At 34.1% G+C, this 15,668-nt stretch overlaps 1 protein-coding gene across 3 annotated transcripts in view; it reads right to left on the bottom strand.

Annotated features, from left to right (window-relative positions):
- Positions 1-4,001: 4,001 nt before the first annotated feature.
- LOC124447328 overlaps positions 4,002-15,668 on the bottom strand; it is a 28,210-nt gene continuing 16,543 nt past the window's right edge. For all 3 annotated transcript variants that reach the window (XM_046998236.1, XM_046998237.1, XM_046998235.1), the window contains exons 10-17: positions 11,752-11,918; positions 11,588-11,644; positions 11,406-11,493; positions 10,729-10,857; positions 9,785-10,092; positions 8,530-8,683; positions 8,093-8,320; positions 4,002-4,761 (exon numbers count right to left, since the gene is read on the bottom strand). In XM_046998236.1, the coding sequence (XP_046854192.1) occupies positions 4,433-4,761; positions 8,093-8,320; positions 8,530-8,683; positions 9,785-10,092; positions 10,729-10,857; positions 11,406-11,493; positions 11,588-11,644; positions 11,752-11,918 (1,460 nt within the window). In that variant the 3' untranslated portion in view covers positions 4,002-4,432. The remainder of the gene's footprint in view (positions 4,762-8,092; positions 8,321-8,529; positions 8,684-9,784; positions 10,093-10,728; positions 10,858-11,405; positions 11,494-11,587; positions 11,645-11,751; positions 11,919-15,668) is intronic.

The raw sequence follows: 15,668 nt of genomic DNA on the forward strand, positions 1-15,668 counted from the left end.
TATGGCTCATTAGCATGTCTAATAACGTAAAATTTATTTTACAATAATACTATTCCAAAAAAGACATTGTCTTTAAAAATTTGTCAGGCATAGACCCCCCTAGAGACCCCCATTCAAACCTCTATGTAATGAGTTAAGTTAGAAATTTGGTATTACAAGGGGCAGTTCATAGTTGTAGAAAAGCTCAGACTTCAAACCATGCAAGTTTATTGTAACCCTTTACCCATCTCCACATACAGTGCCAGCTAATTCACCTTTTCAGAAAAAACTCAAAATTTTTTTCTGCCAAAGATTAAGCAAGAATTACCAGAGTGAAAATTTTCAATTAAGTACAGCTTGATGCCATTAATGTTTATTAGGCATTTCACTAGACTATTATCTTCTGTAAGTATATGAAAGATGTGCTATATAGCAATCACTAGTAGCATTGTATTTGCCAATACAAACAGAATGTAACCAACATGTCTTTAATTATACAATTAAATGAATGTTAAAACTGGTTCATGTGTCATGCTTACTGGTTATGATAAATATCTTTTCATGTGATCAAAGCTTGGTTAAAAGTAAATCTGAAATAATTTACTTTAGAAATTATAATGATCATCCGAAAAATTACCTAGTGATCATGAAAAATACTTTGCTGTTTTGCCAAATTTCAAGGTTTATCTGCATACATAGGAAGATATTTTTACTTTATAGAAAATGCTTTTCATACATCAATAGCCCTTTGGAATTTATGGCAAACAATCTGGTATGAGCCTAGATCAACACACCTTGGCATCTCTACATGAGGTGTCAGTTAGAAAAGGGGACAATATGTGACATGGGACAACATTTCATGTATGTGAAATACTCAGGTTTAATACCATTCCAGTCAAATTGTCAAAATAAAAAGCTTCATGGATCAGAAGACTCAAAATCACAGGTTATAGTAAACAGCTTCTCATGTAATCAATGTTAGTTTTCTCAAATCTTAAACAATATGTAGTATAACTGTCCAATAATTGAATGATCAATGATCTTAAACTGAAAAGCCCCAAACATTTGTTTATGATAAAGTAAATGATAGTATGGCGCCTTATGGCTACAGATTTTTTGTCCATTGAAATATATTTGCAGGAATGTAGGATTTCGCTGCCATACAACGGCCACGATTCCCCAAGCACTAAAGAAATCATAGCTAAAAGTCCTTCGGCAACAACCATTTTAGAAGCATCAATCTGCTTACCATACGCCATATTGACATAAATCGCATCACACACTCGCATAAATTGACTTTGATATTTTACATTCATGCATACACTTCAGTTGTCCTTTACTTACGATTTTGGATGTAAATTTCTGCTGATAAAACTCAAAACAATTTTGGCTTGCTATTAAACAGCAATGACTGAAATAAAGTAATGCTTTGAACCCGTGAGTATCGTTACATGTTTGTAAATATAGATCGTCCAGGTTGGTATAGTCCTTAGAAGGACTGTTTTTGTTGTTGTTGACTGACGTTTCGACAACCTTAGCGGTAGTCATCTTCAGAGTCAAATGAGGAGAAAACGCCAGGTTAGCCGTATTTGTTATCTGGTTAACGAACATAAAGGACAAAGAACAACCCAATGAACGATAAGGTGCAGTTTACAAAATAAAATGCTCCGACGACCACGCCTCCTATATCGGGGAAACTGGCAGGAACTTAAACATAAGACTTACTGAAAACAAACGAGCTACAAAGAAACAAGACAACTAATCACATTGCCGAACATCACCGAATCACAAAGCACAACATTGACTGGGACTGCAAAATGCATTACAGTTCTGACTATAGACAACGGCTTACATTAGAAAGTTGGTATACCAATTTGGAACAAACCCCCCTGAACAGATCACAGCAATTACCGGCACCTTACAAACGACTTATTCACAATACAAACAAACGATCAACTAAAAACATTACACTTCACACTAATTCACAATGACAATACACAATTGACACCCACACATTACAACTAAAAACATCACACTTAAATCACACATCACAACTAAAAATATTTCACTTCACACTAATTCACAATGACAATACTCATTGAGGAGCATTCTTGATGTTTCTTATGTGGCCACAACACCTGACTTGTCAATTGTCACAATGACTGTAGATAACATACAGGGCCAAATTTAATGTCCTCTTAAGGGGCGTACCAAAGCCTTTAAGTGTATAGTTTTTAGCCTATTTCAATTAAGTTTCTGTGCTTCAAGTACTGTGCTTGTATTTAGTTCATTTCGGTACTTATATGCATTGTTTATCTCACACTCTGGTCATTGTGCTCTAGTGACAAAAATGTAAAGCAAAAAGTAGGTGGGTTTTTTTCAAGTTTTCATACTCACGAGATTGTCGTGGATTCAAATGATAATGAATTTAAAGATACGATGATGATACAAATGTAACTATGGGCAATGGAAACAATGAAGGACTTGGTATTTGCAATGCCTCCGCGTTCACAGATTAAGAATAATTTTAATCACAACAAAAGAATCATCAGCAATATAGTTGTATTCAAATGTTAGTATGAAAATGGTGCTAAATATGCCGATAGATCGAGAATAGTTCAGAACGATTTATTTTTTTTGCTTAAGAAAGAAACACGAGTTTTACAGGATAGCTCTACACATTAGCTCTACTAGAGATATATATAAATATATACGTACAACGAACGTTTTTGTTCATATTAACATATTTGGTATAAGGTAAGCGGTGACTAATATATTTAACAAGAATGTTATTTTAAATAAACACCAACAAATGGCATCTACAATTCAAGACCTCCCGTAGGATTAAAAATAGCAATATAATTGTCTAAAATTCTGTTGTGAAGATTTTCTATTGAAGCAGAAAAAAAATTAATTTTTTGTTAAAATTTTTGAGATTTCTTGAGAACGTCGCTACTCTTGTTATAGTGGCTAGCCTACTTAGCAAATCTATTGAGTCATTGACTGAAGTCTGTCTCTCAAACAGACGTTCGACTTGTTCAGTCGCTTAAGTCAGTCGTCCATAGAGCGCGAGCTAATAAACTAATAAGACGGACTTTTATTTTGTGTTATTTGGAGACAAAATTATCATTTTTGTTGATAAATGATCTATAATATTTTGGTTATCATTACAAAAAAATGACCATCGGACTTCTCTAGTGATTTCTCACGTATTTAATTAAATATTAGTCATTTACGCTCTTTGCGTACCTATTCTTAATTTTCTAGTGGAGCGCAGTCATCGGTAGAGTGTAATGAAAATGCAAAGGCTAACATAAAGTGTCGTAATTCAATAGTACTGCGGCATGTACTGCAAATTTCGTTAGTTCAAAGGTGAAAGAACGCGAAATTTGCTTTTGCCCCGCAGTCAAAAATGCGCCACCACGCCACTGAGTATAGATGACAGACTTTTTTTGCTCTGATCGTTTCTTTTATTTTTTATTAACTGAGAAACAGAATTTTAGTTTAGCAAGTGTACAATGGAGGCTTATTGCCTTCATAAACTTTTGCCTGCGTATCTTTCGTAATTGTTGAAAGATGTACTTATAGCAAGGACGGATCCAGAGGGAGGTGCAGGGGTGGGTACCTTTCCTTTAGTTCTTATAAAAACCATCAGAACATTAAATTAAACGAAAATAAAAGGTAAAAATATGTACAACTATAGATAAAAATAAAAAAGAAGAAAAATTATTGGAGAAAGAAAAGTACTGCTCTACCTGATTGCCGTTTTAATTGTAGTCGGGTTTTTTGTAATATAGAGACTCCAGCATACTTCCAAACGCCGTTAGTAACGCTTTAGAGTCAGACGTTGACCTAAGTGACTCTGGCAAGTTGTTCAAAAGATAGCTCGACTATATTGAGAAAGAGCGTTTTTAATAATTTGTTTAGGTTTTGGAAAGAACAACTTTTCATTGAAATTTCTGAGGGAGTATTGACCTCTGCTATCACTAAACATTTGTCAAAATGTCAAAATGACAAGCTTATGATGAAAAAGTAGCTAATTTTATTTTTACATCTGTGTTATAGGTTATAAAGCTACACAAACATCGTATAATTTTTCTTTAATACAAACTCATAGAGCAAAAATTTTCATCATTTGATTTTAAATAAACATGCATTACAAAATATGCGAGATATATTTCAAAATGAATTCATTATTTGAACATATATTAAACATGATAATAAGTTATAGCATTTTTTACAGACCTTGCGCAAAAGATATACATTGAATGACTGTCAAAAGGTGCTTTACCACAAAAATTTTGTTTGGCAGATAGTCAAGTAGCAATTAGCTCCTTTAAGGAACTGTTCATAAAATTACTTTAGAACACGTTTTAATGTTTGCTTGTTTGATGAAATGAAATGGTGGAATGGCATTGCAACATAGTGTGCTTGATTTGTCTTAGTTTGTGCGTTATTTACTGTAACATTTTTTATTTTTTCGTACAGCCGATGTCAATTTAGTTTTGGCATCCACGTATTCTTTGGCCTCGATAACCAACCGACCTTGTTGATCGCGCTGTCTTTCTGTTGTACCAAGAAGTTCAATGACTAAAGTGTCGATCTTTGAAGGTATTCTATACTTTAATAAATTAATCTCCTGTGGTGGAAGAACTTCTAAAGAGCAGTGATCCAAGCACACAAGAATAAATTTATTCTTATTTCTGTCACGAAATAACTTTGCGTGGATAATATCTAGTCCTGACAAGAAGTTGAGTGTGTCAACGTCTTCGAATGTACAGCCTGAAAGGAAAATTTTCTGATTTCTTCAACAAGCTTAAAGAATTTCAAAAAATACATAGGTATAAAGTAGTTGGAAATTTGAGGAAGCTTGAGTGACGGTACAAATTTTGGTGGTTTATTCAATATCAAAATCATGTAAATATTATTTATGTTCGGCGTCGGACTACATTGGGGTTGAAATATTGTATAGTAGCGATTATGTTTCAGATTTTCGCATTGTTAACAAGCATGATAAGTGTTGCATTAGTGGCTGGCAATAATGCTAGTGCATCCATCACATTTATGTTCAAAGCAAAGTAACATAACGAACTTCTACAATTTCCAAACCGCTTACAAAAGATATTGAGTGACGCATGTTTTGCTAAAGTCTTTCTACCATTTATTTGCATAACTGCGCATGTTAACGCCATGGTTTTAGCGCACGTCATGTAAGCAAGAGATTAGAACCGAGTATTATCAAATGTCCAATTTAATACGACGGGAGTTTGTTTTAGTATGAAAAGAAGCCTTTTTGTAACTTTAACATTCAGAAGCTGGTTTCAAAAGTTACTAGTCTGATTAACTTATTTACTTAATCAAAATCAACGAAGCAATATTACTTTGATGCATAGATTCTGAAAGGTATGTAAAATTCTATGATTATCAACATTTTTATGTAAGCTGTACATGTCGCCTTTTTAATATTTAACATTTTCCTTTGCACAACTTGTTACCGCAATTCACGACCACGATAGGTAACACTTAAATCTGATTGCATAATGATTTTGAAATATTCGCAATACGAGAGATTTTAATCCCTGTCTAAAGTGAGCTGTGTTTGTTTTTGTGTGCTTCATATCGACGGTTTTATCAAAAAATATGCAATTATTTTCACAAACGGATTATGTTTTTTCAATTCCCCCAGGACTGACTTTATCGTTCAATAACAACATCCGAACCGACGTTTAATACATATTTCATAAATTATGGGGTGTCACACCCACATCCCTCCTAATGCGTGCACCTGAACGCAGGTATTAAGCGTAAGCTAAGAAATACAGTGCAAAACACTTTCTTAGATCAAGCAATACTCGCAGATTCTTAACTCGAGCAGAATTACCTCGAGCAATATGTATAGGTATTAGCAATGTTTTGAGAGCAATTTGGGAAAAACATGCACGAGTGAGTTTTTCAAAGACTATCAAAATTACACGAGTCTAAAGGACGAGTGCAATTTAAAGTCTTTGAAAACTGACGAATACTTTTTTTTCCCAAATTACCCATGAAGCTATGCTATTACTTATTGATAATATACATGAAAAATATTCTCAATTCTGTCGATTTTTGACTTCAGCGTAAGTTTATCCGACAAGTTATTAATATCGATCGACTCGCTTTCGTATTTTTCAATATTTCTTTTCACAACACCATAGCTTCCACACACGCAGCTAGAACAAGGTATCTGCTTTAAGCAACGTTCCTATTTTTATCCAGAAACATCTTGCAAACGATGAATTGTAACTCGTTCGACAAAGGAAATCTGCTTAAAACTTACGCCAGCCATTGTAATTGTTTTGTTTACAATAATTTAACCTTCCCTTTGAAATGCTTTATGTTGATCGGCTCTTTCACGACTTCTTTGTTGGACTAACCAAACAGAAGGGCATTTTTCAAAAATAAATTGCACAGTATTTCCTTTTTTTAGAACTGTGTTTCTTATTTTTGCAGGCGTATTTAAGACAAATTGCTCTCTTCTAAGCAAGTCAGAATTGAGAAATTTTTTCATTTATATTATTATCCAAGAAATACACTGCAGGTCAATTTATGCGGAAAATTTGTCTTTGTTTTCAGGCATATTTAAAATTTTCACGACATGAAAATTTATTTTCACGACAAGAAAGCTATCTTGAGCGCAAAGAGCAAAAACAGTTGGGAAGTAAAGGGTTAATATACAAAGATAGAATTGGCATCAAAAAAGAGAATAAGTAATCAAAAAGCCTGTCAGCAAAAATAACCATGTGAGCTGGTTGATTTGGTTTTGGTATCTTCTTACTTATAGGACATTTTACTTATGATTTTATTCATACAAAAAGTCGAAATCACTCTGAAGCGTAAAAAAGAACACTGCTTTGTTTGCTTCACATCACAAAGGGTAAGAAGAAAAAAACTGAACAGTTAGTAAAATATCGTTAAATTGATAAGCGCGCAACGTTTGTAAAAAACGTTGATAAAAATTAGCACCTAACTAGATTCATTAGTTCATCTCTCAATAAAATTGTCGCAAATAACATCAACAACATTTAATATAAGAATGTTGTTACCAAGAAGCAATTTTAAAATAGTTGGTGTCAAAAAATAATATGAAATAAAAGCAATTGCAGGCTTAAGGGCTCTTTTCCACTCATCGCAAAATACTCTCGCTGCGAGCTTGCGAGTCTGTTTGCGCGATAAAAAAATTTTGTTCAATTAGTTTAACTATGCTGCAATTCATTGTCAGCTCGCTGCGAGTAAGGGCTCTTTTCCACTCATCGCAAAATGCTCTCGCTGCGAGCTTGCGACTGTTCGCGCGATCAAAATATTTTGTTCAATTAATTTAACTATGCTACAAGTCATGGTAAGCTTGCTGCGAGTAACTCGCGGGCACTCGCAGCGAGCTTGCCAGTACGTTTTGCGATGAGTGGAAATGAACCTTAACTCGCATGCACTCGCAGCGAGCTTGCGAGTACGTTTTGCGATGAGTGGAAAAGAGCCTTAAATGTATGCATAATTGGTGTGGTTACTATAAAAATTAGCATTTAAAAAAGGAAACACACAAACTACTCCGCAATTTAGAAGCTGAGCATTTGCATGCGCATCGGCCAATTCTTGGAGCTTTATTACTTTGTACAACATACACCCTATTTTAAGAAAATTTCATGCTTTTAAGCATGATGATTTCGTGCGCAAGCTAGTTCAAAAGTGCTTCTCGGTAACAAAGTTCTCAATATAGATGATGATTACAAGCGACAATTAGCAACAAATTCCATTGAAGTTTATGCCAAATCTGCACTCTGATTAATTCACCCGACGCTTTTTAAATTGCTACATTTTTGATGCACCTGGTACATCAACTTCTACGTTACGGATATTTCTTTTATTTTTCTAAAATCAAATTCATTCCATAATTTTTTTTCAAAGTCAAGGGGTAAAAGGGCGGCGGAAGACTGATAATTAGGGGGCTCGTAATCATACAATCAAATTGTATGTCCTGTAATCATAACAGATTTCAATAGAAACTAATACAATGAAGCATGCATATATGAGTAGTATTACCGCCACACTTGTGGAGATAAAAACAAGTTATAAAACATACCGTCCGACACATGGGTACGGCGCATCCATGGAACAATGACATAATCACAAATAGATATTTTTTCTTCAGTGAACTTTAGCATTCCCTGTGATCTTTCATTCATGGGTGCAAAAATGTCAACTTCACAATGAATACGTCCAGTCTTCATCAATAACACAGCCAATGAGTGCACAACATCCGTGCACAAATCACAGTGATTTGGATTTAGAATAAAAACACTCACCTGACCTAAAAGAAATCAAATGTATTATATACCGTGGTATAAGCAAATGTCACTGATAATAAAGAGGCCAACAATAACAAATTTTATTCAATTTTGCCCATGCCAATTTTTTTAAGTACTAACATACGTAATTATTTTGTCATTTCAAAGATGCGATTCAAGTAATTTATGATAAAATATCATCGCTTGAGGAAAGTAACATTTTGCAAGATACCTGTTGGATCGATATTGCTGGGTCCGTATAACTCCAATCTCATCGAAATTTTGTTGTGCCAAGACTTTGGTTGAACGCGAATATAACGTGCCGTTATGGGAGGTGAGAAAACATTTTTCACAATAGAATTCCGATCACGATTGCCAATAAATACCTATAAAGGAGTTAATTATCAAGTTATAAACGACAAATGTGCCTTAAACGGTCAAATATTTCTAGGGTATCCATCTTAGAGTATTCAAGATAAAATGAATAACGACGGGTAAGAAATAATATGAATCTCATAATTTGCTTAGGATCAAATTTTGGGCACAGGAAAACTTGAGAATTTTTTGTTATAGAAAGTAGCTAATTTGATAACCTTGACTTTGACATTTCTTCTCAATGCATACACTTCTCAGTTTACTGCCGGTTTATCAAAATAAAAAGTCCCAGGGAATGCAAATTTAGCGATTTTCCCAAAACAACATTTTACGTTATTTCAGGTGAACATTTCAAATAATACACACTGTCTCTTCACACAAATTTTTGTAGCAATAGTACAAGAAACCTCAGATTGACATATATTACCAAAATGGGCTTTTCGTGTATTTTTTCTCCTAAAGTTTCATTAAATATAAGTCCATCTTTTTTATTTGACTTCATTTTAAACAAATGCTAATCAAGTTTAATTGACGATAGCCAAAATGTAATATATGTATAAACCGTACATCCTGTTTCCCAAGTGCAGGAGTCGCCTTTTTTTTTATTTTTTTTCATGGTGATAGCCGGGAGGACACATTGTAATACACTTTGTATATATATATATATACATAAAAGATAAAAGTTTCTCCGGATTTTAAATGATTTTTATTGAGCTTTCGACTCGTTGCTTCGAGCCTTCATCAGAATGAGGATATTTATTTACACGTGCTTTTTTCATTTAAAATCCGGAGAAACTTTTATCTTTTATGTATTCAATGCCTGGATTACAAATTTTCAAACTTATATATATATATATATATATATATTATAAATATAATGATTTGAATTGGCAGCGTCATGCCGAAACTAATAAGTAGGCTAAAAGCTCATCACGTCTCGACACATTCTTTAAATTACAGATTTTTTGCTCATTTATTTTCGATTTGTCTTTTCATATAACGGAGCATAAATCGAAAATGAGTATAAACCAAAAATTATAAATTCATAAACAATATACATTTTGCATTAATTTGTTTAGTATTTTGTTCATAGTAGCAAGATAAGTAATTACCTCTTCAATGTCATTAATTTGATAAGTCTCGTACAATTCACCATCATTGCTGTATGAAACTGAATACTCAGTCACCCATTCATCGGCTGCCTTACAGCCTTGGGTTGCAATTCCTGACAAAACTTTCTTCTTGCAAAGGTCTATTTGAATCCATTGCCGTTCATTATCCACATCAGATGACCAAGCTGAATTGGTATTCAATCTTGCACCATGTGGTGGAAAATCTTTCTTGAAACTGGACGATGTTATCCTGTAATCAAATATTCTTCCAATTTCCATTCCAAGGGCATCATGTGCATATTTTTTCACTAAAAAAGCGAGTGCGGGTGAGATGACTTACAATCAGCGTCCTTTGCATTTCCCATGAAAAAATCTACTCAGAAAAATTAGCACTTCTAAAAATGTGGAGAATTACTAAGCAAGGTTCAACAAGTATTGGATAAGTATGACATCAAAAATTATTCAGAGTTATTTTAGCGCTGCCTGAATACATTCCTTACAAGAAATTCAAAGGGCTTAACTTTCTCAAAATTTCGAAGGAAAATGTTTACATTTTGATGTATACATCTATATATCAAAATACTCGTAAAAACGTCTAGAATACGATTATTGCACATATATGATGATAGCACTCCTGGATGAGTAAAAGCAGGTCAAAAACATCATGTTATGAATTATGGCGGATAATAATCTATATCACGCATTTACAAACGTCGAGTTTATAATTTACTATCTGCCATAGCTGCATGTATTCTGACTAATACGGATTTTTTACAGCGAATTTCAGGCAATTGCTATTAAGTTTATATATTTGTTAGAATGAACAAATTTCAAAATTTGGCTTTCAATCAATTAGTTAAAAATTTTGTTTTTCTGTAAAGGAAGACACTCAAGATAGTATCTGCATTCTTAAAGATAGTATTATGTAATCAACTACAAATTACCATTTCGTTTCTTTAAAATATATATCAAAGAGGCAATAACAACACCAGCTAAAACAGCAGCGATTACAAAACCTGCTTTTGCCAATATGGGTGTAGGAATTTCTGGTGTAGTTGAACTTACATTGCCAACTGAAAAAAAGATGATTTCTTCAATAAGATGATTTATACAGCATAGAGTCTCACATTTGTAGGACTATAGAAATTCAATAAGTGAAAGTGCTAACAATATTTGAAAAAGTCGTCAAACTGAATGAATAATCAGTTTCACTCATGTCGTAGTGACGTAGTCAGAGGGGTTCTTGTGGAGCTTCCCCCCTCTGAAAAAATTCTTCCCTCCCAAAAAATGTTAGGTTTTACATACATTATAGGGTTTAGGCGACATTCATGGCCACCCTTCCTTTTTCATTGGCTACCTGTGACAAAAAATCTATGCTACCGCCGTACGCACCAGCGTACTGACCAATATTTGCAAAAGACTCGAAATTAATTAATGGGCAGTTACACACCTGTAGAAGTGAAGTAGCCAGAGGAAGATCTCGGAAAACTCCCCAGGCAAAATTCTTAGCTCCCTTAAAATGTTAAGTGTTATATATATTATATTGTTCAAACGAAAGTTATTGCCGCCTTTGCTTTTTGAGTTGTCACCCTTCACAGAAAATTCTAGTTACGTCACTGACCAGTAAGAGTTGGTGGTATGTAGTTAAAGATTTTAATCATCGAATGTTTGCAAGGGAGGTTCATAGATGACGAAAAGAACGCTCTTATCTAAATGGAAGAGAAAATTACATTCAAAAGCAACGTATGTTTCTAGAACTGTAATGTGCAATACACTGATGCAATTTTCAACGATAACACTTACTTCTATTGTAAAATTGCAGTGATTGGATAGATTTAAGATGGTGTAATTTGATCTTTGCTATAAAACCAACAAAAATCTATATTTACAAGCAAGCCAACTTAACAGAAATGTACCAAAGAAAAGCAACGCTTGGACCACACACGAGTTATTTTATACTTGCTTACAGAGTTCAGCGTAATAAATCCATCATCACAAACTTCTCTATTTTCACTGATCCAATGAATGACAAACATATCAATGGTAATACTTAAATTACGTGGGAAGTATGAAGTCCAGTTTAAAGTTACACTGCTGTTTCTCGTTGTCACCATATCACCTTCAATGTTTAACTCTACAATTTTAAACAAATTTAAGAAGTTAAGTTATAGTTGTATTTGCTTAAGATAAGATCCTGACCAAAATAGTTCTTCCTGAAGAACAAGATACATTTATGCTACTTTGCACGCGCAGGGGTAGAGTGTTTAATGATTTAAGCAAATTGACTCTATCCAATATACTTCCCATAAACCTTTTTACCATCTTTATAATCGTGATAGCGTAACTCACACCATTTAAGCTTTTACCAAAAATATCATTGTCGGTATGGATTTCTGAAGGAGCGACTCATGCCAAGCTTTAATGTGTACAACATCCTTTTGCATACAAAACAACCTTCCATAAATGCCTCGTTAACTCACTTAAAATTTTACTTAAAAATATGTTTTGATAAAATAGTAACTTGCCGTTGTGACAATGAAAAAATGTATTTTTAAGTGCATTTTTACACATTCGATGGCATTTATGGAAATTGTTTAAGAAATATTGAATCTTCTGGAAATTGGCACGTGACACGTAGTGAATGTTATAGTAATGCTAATTGCATTTCTTTAAAACACTGCTCAATTTTTTCTTTATCTTAAGTAATCAACTAATCTAAGTGAACTTTTAAAAATTTTAGTGGTTTTTTGTTTGCTCAAATGAATACTCCAAAGCTTTGTTCTAGTATTGCACCGTGTCAATGCAGAGCAATAGGTACACAATGCAATATAGCAATTTTGCTATTAATGAATTGCAAAATAACACTGCGCTCTTTTGTCGAGCAAATTAAGTTCTCATCCCCCAATCTTGATACCCAAGTTGAAGCTGTTACGCCCCAGATTATAAGCATATTTATGAACAAATAGTTATTCTAATGATTGTAAGAAATATTTTTTCAAAACAGCACCGTAGAAACCAGTAAACCCGTGCAGTACCTTTTACAATATTTATATACTTAGCAAACTATTCCCAGGCCTATATTTATTACATTAATAAATAATCATTCGTGACATCTACTCGTTCAAGGAGTTGATTAAAGTAAGTCTTAATATTATAGATTCATAAGTTTCTCTTTTTGTAAACTTTAAATTTTTTGATAATTAAGATCAATGATATATTTCATGCAGCTCTCTAAGTTTTGTTGTTTACAATTCCAAACAATTTAGGTGGTCTAACGGCCTACCACATCTTATATTGCATGATGAGACTTGAATTTTAGGAGGATTTGATTACTATTTATTTGACTGTCATTTAATAACTATAAAGGCTGTTCCTATGCTTCCTGGTCAATGTCATCATCACTATACTCATGTAGATTTTCTTCCTTAAACTTTTCATCTGTACGAAGGATAACTTTGCTATTCATCCTAAGTAATCTCCGGTTTCCTCCTGTATTATGCATCAGATGGGTGTATCTGATTTCTTAACAATTCTTGCTCGCGAAATCCAGCTTTTTCCAGGACAAATTTTTATGGTGGATCCCTTAGTCAGGGAAAAGAGCTTTTGTCTTAATATTATAATATTGTTGCTGTTTTTGCATTTTATTTAGTGTATGATTTGTTAATTGCGATGTTATTTTATTCTGGTTAACCTTGTACGTCTTTGATCCACTAGAGCGGTTGCTGGTGATTGTCAGTGGCGTAGCAAGGCGTAAACGTCTCTTTCGTTCATACTTTCGAACGCTAAAGGCGTTAGACCCTTCTAGTGGTGTTAGGGAGCACGCTCCTGCTGGAAAATTTTAAAGTCCTTTAGTAGAGAATTTCAGTGCTTTTGGTATGCGAATTTGCATATTGCTGACAATTATTTGTTACAGAAAAAACACGATTTTTAACAAGGACAACTTTCAAAATAGTTAGTGCATTACTGAAGTAAATTTGGTATCTAACATAGTACTGCTTTTATCAGAAAGTTGAAGACGTCCGTCCATGCTATTGTCATGCTAAATTCATTCTTGCTGGTAACATGTCAATAAAATGTTCAAACCGATTTTCAATGTCTATAACCATTATACGTCAGATTCCATTTCCATTATACGTCAGATTCGACTGACTTAAACATGAGACTTTGTAGCCTTTCTGGTTCACTAAGCGTTGTAATATTTTATTTAGTGAGAATATTTTCGTTTACACAATGAAGTACATGTTTGCAAATGTAGATCGTCCAGGTTGGTATAGTCCTGAGAAGGACTGTTTTTGTTGTTGATGACTGACGTTTCGACAACCTTAGCGGTAGTCATCTTCAGAGTCAAATGAGGAGTAAACGTCAGGTTATCTGGTTTGTTTTGTTTTGTAATGTAATGTTTTGTTTTAGTGTGAAGTGTAATAAGTAATGTTTATCGCAATCCAACACACACTGACCGACTACTAGACCAATCATCTTACAACCCTAGAAAACGGAACTCTTCCTTTTCTCGACTGTTTGGTAAAACATGACAATCAAAAACTACGAACAACAGTTTATCGCAAGCCAACACATACTGACCGACTACTAGACCAATCATCTTACAACCCTAAAATCATACAAAGCTACCACAATCAAAACATTAACAAAACGTGCACAAATCTTATGTGATTCACCGGACGCTCTACACAAAGAAAACAACTATCTCAAACGTGTTTTTGACAAAAACAACTATAACTCTGACTTTATCAAACGCAACACTTACAAACCCAACGAACCCAACGAAACAAGCAACTCAATGACAAAAGCAACGATACCTTACATCAAAGGTACGTCTGAGACTGTCTCGCGTATCTTACGACCATACAACATACGTGTCGCACATAACACAATCACAACGTTACAACAAGTACTAACGAACATAAAGGACAAAGAACAACCCAACGAACGACAAGGTGCAGTTTACAAAATAAACTTCTCCTACTGCCACGCCTCTTATATCGGGGAAACTGGCAGGAACTTAAACATAAGACTTACTGAACACAAACGAGCTACAAAGAAACAAGACAAAACTAATCACATTGCCGAACATCACAGAAGCACAAAGCACAACATTGACTGGGACTCGGCAAAATGCATTACTTACAGTACTGACTATAGACGACGGCTTACATTAGAAAGTTGGTACACCAACTTGGAACAAACCCCCCTGAACAGATAACAGCAATTACTGGCACCTTACAAACGACGTATTCACAATACAAACAAACGATCAACTAAAAACATTACACTTCTCATTAATTCACAATGACAATACACAATTGACATCCTCACATTACAAATAAAAACATCACACCTAAATCACACATCACAACTAAAAACATTACACTTCACACTAATTCCCAATGACAATACACAATTGACACCCACACATTTCCCGTACACACAATACAATGACGTAAGAACCAGATAACAAATACGGCTAACCTGACGTTTACTCCTCAATTGACTCTGAAGATGAGTACCGCTAATGTTGTCGAAACGTCAGTCAACAACAACAAAAACAGTCCTTCTCAGGACTATACCAACCTGGACGATCTACATTTACAAACATGTAACGATACTCTCGGGTTCAAACCATTAACTTTACAATGAAGGTTCAAACAAAGGTGTTAACGTACTCCTTGTAATACCTGAAGACATTTATTTCTTATTTCTTCTATTAGACTTAAAAAAACTAGAATATTTCGTAAACAGTTGGGATTGATAGTAACAAATAGGTAGTCAACTAGGTTCGTATCCCTTCCCCTTTGTAAGTTCTTTGTAAGTCAACCCCTTCCCCTTTGTAAGTTCTAACCTTATTTCACCTTTCTTTGAAGGCACT

This window comes from Xenia sp. Carnegie-2017, unplaced genomic scaffold (genome assembly GCF_021976095.1).
Source record: "Xenia sp. Carnegie-2017 unplaced genomic scaffold, XeniaSp_v1 HiC_scaffold_22, whole genome shotgun sequence".
Lineage (NCBI taxonomy): Eukaryota > Metazoa > Cnidaria > Anthozoa > Malacalcyonacea > Xeniidae > Xenia > Xenia sp. Carnegie-2017.